At 43.7% G+C, this 3,197-nt stretch overlaps 1 protein-coding gene across 1 annotated transcript; it reads right to left on the minus strand.

Annotated features, from left to right (window-relative positions):
* Positions 1-395: 395 nt before the first annotated feature.
* Positions 396-2,126, minus strand: LOC137402637 (uncharacterized). The gene has a single exon (XM_068089142.1). The coding sequence runs from the start codon at positions 2,124-2,126 to the stop codon at positions 396-398; it is 1,731 nt and encodes a 576-aa protein (XP_067945243.1).
* Positions 2,127-3,197: the final 1,071 nt, after the last annotated feature.

A 3,197-nucleotide genomic window follows, 5' to 3' on the forward strand; every position in this document is an offset into this window, starting at 1 on the left:
GTCTTTTTGCTAAAAGTCCAATTTTTTATCTCGTGTAGTTTGGACTGGAGTGTCGTCATGGTGGCATTCGGAGCCGGATCTCCACTATCTAGGCATTGTTTGTAGGTATCAAACTTTAGGTTTTTGGTTATACACTTTTTCACTCCTTTGCATTTTGTCAGTCCCCAACCCTCACCCTCTACGCAGTATGACTTGGCTCGCAAAGCCACAAACTCCGATATCGCCTTACCACCACCCTCATCTTTCATGAGGCCTGGCACCTTTTTGTTTTTGTCACTATAGCACGAGTGATCTTTTGGGTAATTGCTCGTGTTGTACAGGTGTAGTGGCATCTCTTTATAAAAATCTTCAGTCTCGATCAGGAGCACAATACTGTCCGTGTCAGTGTACATCATTCAGGCATTGGGATACTGCTTTCTGATGACATCATAAAAGAAATCGTACATGTGCATCTTTGATAGATCCAAGATGGCTTGACCAACGTAGATTGGCTTGTTTAATGTTACCGTCGTTTTGTTCATTGACACGGCTGACAGTTCATCATTAAACTCTTTCTTACACTTAAACCGTGGTCTGTTGATGAGCTTCTGTTGGCGTTTCGTGTTAGTAGTCAGTTCAACCTCGATCCATTTGCAAACATCCTCCATCGTCTTGCCAAATACCGCATTCATCATAAGCTTGAAAAAGTCTTTACCAAAATCTGTCTTAGCCTCCTTTCGAAGCTCGGCATTTAGTCGAATGTACGGCTCCATCCAAGCGCTCTCTTTAAACTTGAGAGCGCGGTGCACTTTGGTCACACGCAGACCTTTTTTGATAGAATACTCTAGAGTTTTGTGATGTACAACGTAATTGCACTTATCTCTAAGATTGGGCACTAGCTTGGGCACTTTTGTGTAGCAAGGCTCTCCGAGCTTCACATCACCAACGGATCGCATATATTCCAACCATTGATCGGGTTTTGTTGACTTGGGTGCGAATGGATAGTCGTTGTGCTCATCATGCAACTCGGTTGGATACTCAAAATCCACATCCGCGACATACCCTTCATCCTCGCTAACATCGGGCAGTTTGCCATCTTCTATCCACTCAAAACCACCAGTCGGTAGTTTTTTCAACATTGTCGAAGGGTACAGACTGTTGGCATCCAAGTACATAATGTAGGTAGTTGGCTTACTCGGATCGTAGTCCTTTACATACGGATTGTTTGCCTTGGCATACCGCAAACCACCGCAGGTAGACATGCCACCTCTCATGCCTCTCTCAAAGAAATTATACATATCTACATCGGTGATGAGCTCCAGTTCTTGCTTCGTTATTTTTAAGCAAGCATTCAATGTCAATGAGGGTGCAGAGATGTAATGGCATGGATCAAGGCCATAATTCACCATGGTTAATTCTCTATAACTCTCAAAGACATCCATCAAGAGTAGCACATCGCTCTTTAGATATAGGTCATGGTAGTCACCCAAATTTCTACATCCGAGCTCTCTCCACACTTTTTGAGCATGCCGATAGTCCTTATCACTTATACCGGCATAATTGTCAAGCGATGAGCTAAAGTACTTTTTATCCGGGAGTCGTCGTTCTTTAAACCGCTTGTGAGAATCCATATACTCGTACGGATACACGCCCTTTCTCGCCAACAAGCCGTAGTGTTCCGGAAACTCCTGTTTCAAGTGCAGGAGATCGTCTAGTCCTTTCACTAGTTCGGCCAGTGAACTGTTGAGGTGTTGCATGCTGTCGATAAACTTAAAGCGATCTATTCTCATTGACATGTACTTTTCATCCGTGTTTGCTATAACATCGATGCCCTTGTACCCCTCGTAAGCCTTGACAATTAAATGAGAGTCGTACCCCTTGAGGTTGTGAAATATCACGTTAATCTTTTTTGTCTGTCTGTGCTTGAGATTGCAGCTATTGTGCGCGGGGCCTCTGTACGACCCAGGGACATGATCATGATCTCTAACTAGCCAATCTTCTTCTTCCGTAGCCTCGCACCCACACATGTAGCACTTTGTCGCAGTTTTAAATTCTCGCTCTTGCTCCGGAGTGATTATTATTTTCGCAATTGGAATGCTATCTACCAACTCTTCTATTCTCTCCAGCTCTGCAAAGAATCTCTCCATGAAATCCTCACCCCTGTAAGTCTCAAACCTCAATGACTTTCCTAAGCTGTTCACCAGGTTTACGCCGTAGCCACACGCTGTATGGACTTTGGTATTTTTGTCTATAATAGCCTCAAAGTCCGCGTAGACACCTTTTTCATATTTTTAATGTTCTTAAACTTCATGACCGAGCCAGGTTTAGGCATCCTGACGACGCAAGTACCATCGTGAGCGGCTAGGCACCCTTTGATGTGGTCCTTAAATGTTCTCTCGCACATTGGGTGGTGGAGACATCGTAAGCACGTGTGTTTGCTACGACCACCGGTCTTATCAGTTTGCTTCCTCATCAACGCTGGCATACTCTTGATCCTCATGTAATGATCCTTGTAGAGAAGCAGGTTAACCTCGGGGAGACCTTCCGTCTCCTCAGTATACAACCGGTTATCCGTGTGGACAATCTCCAACCCGCTCCTGCTCTCGCCGCCTTCTCCCTTAGATTCGATCCACTCAAACACATTCACGACCATATTGTTTTTGTAGGCAAACCTTTGTATTTGATCTTCCGCAACCGTCACCGGATACTTTAACATTTTAGTTTTTAAGGCATTTTTATACGGGATGTACTTTGATAGCCTGTCAGCATTGTCATTCGGTGGATGTAAGCATGATAGCACCGCCCACAAAAAGCACTTGTCATCTACCGCTTCCGGATTTATCTCTTTTACTTTTTTAACTAATGCTGATTTCTTGGTTTTGGTAGTAAAAGCAATGTCCAGAGATTTTGCAATCCGTTTTATCTCTGCCATTGTTTTGGCACCTCCATTGTTGACGTTTATGATGGCATTTTTGTTCGCTAAAGCTTTAGGGGTTGATTTGTACGTTCCACCTCTTAGAGGTTTCCACCGATAAATTTCCAAATAAAATCTAGATACTCGCTCCAAAATCCACCCCGAACCGTTGTTCGTAAATTCATCAATTTTTCTGATTATATTCGCTAGCTGTCTGTTTAATTCTTCATTGAAATTGGTTGATGCTAGGATTGGTACGGCGCCTTCTCTAGGGGTACCCCAGAATCGAGTGATTATAGTACCA

The sequence above is a fragment of the Watersipora subatra genome, chromosome 8 (genome assembly GCF_963576615.1).
Source record: "Watersipora subatra chromosome 8, tzWatSuba1.1, whole genome shotgun sequence".
Classification (NCBI taxonomy): domain Eukaryota; kingdom Metazoa; phylum Bryozoa; class Gymnolaemata; order Cheilostomatida; family Watersiporidae; genus Watersipora; species Watersipora subatra.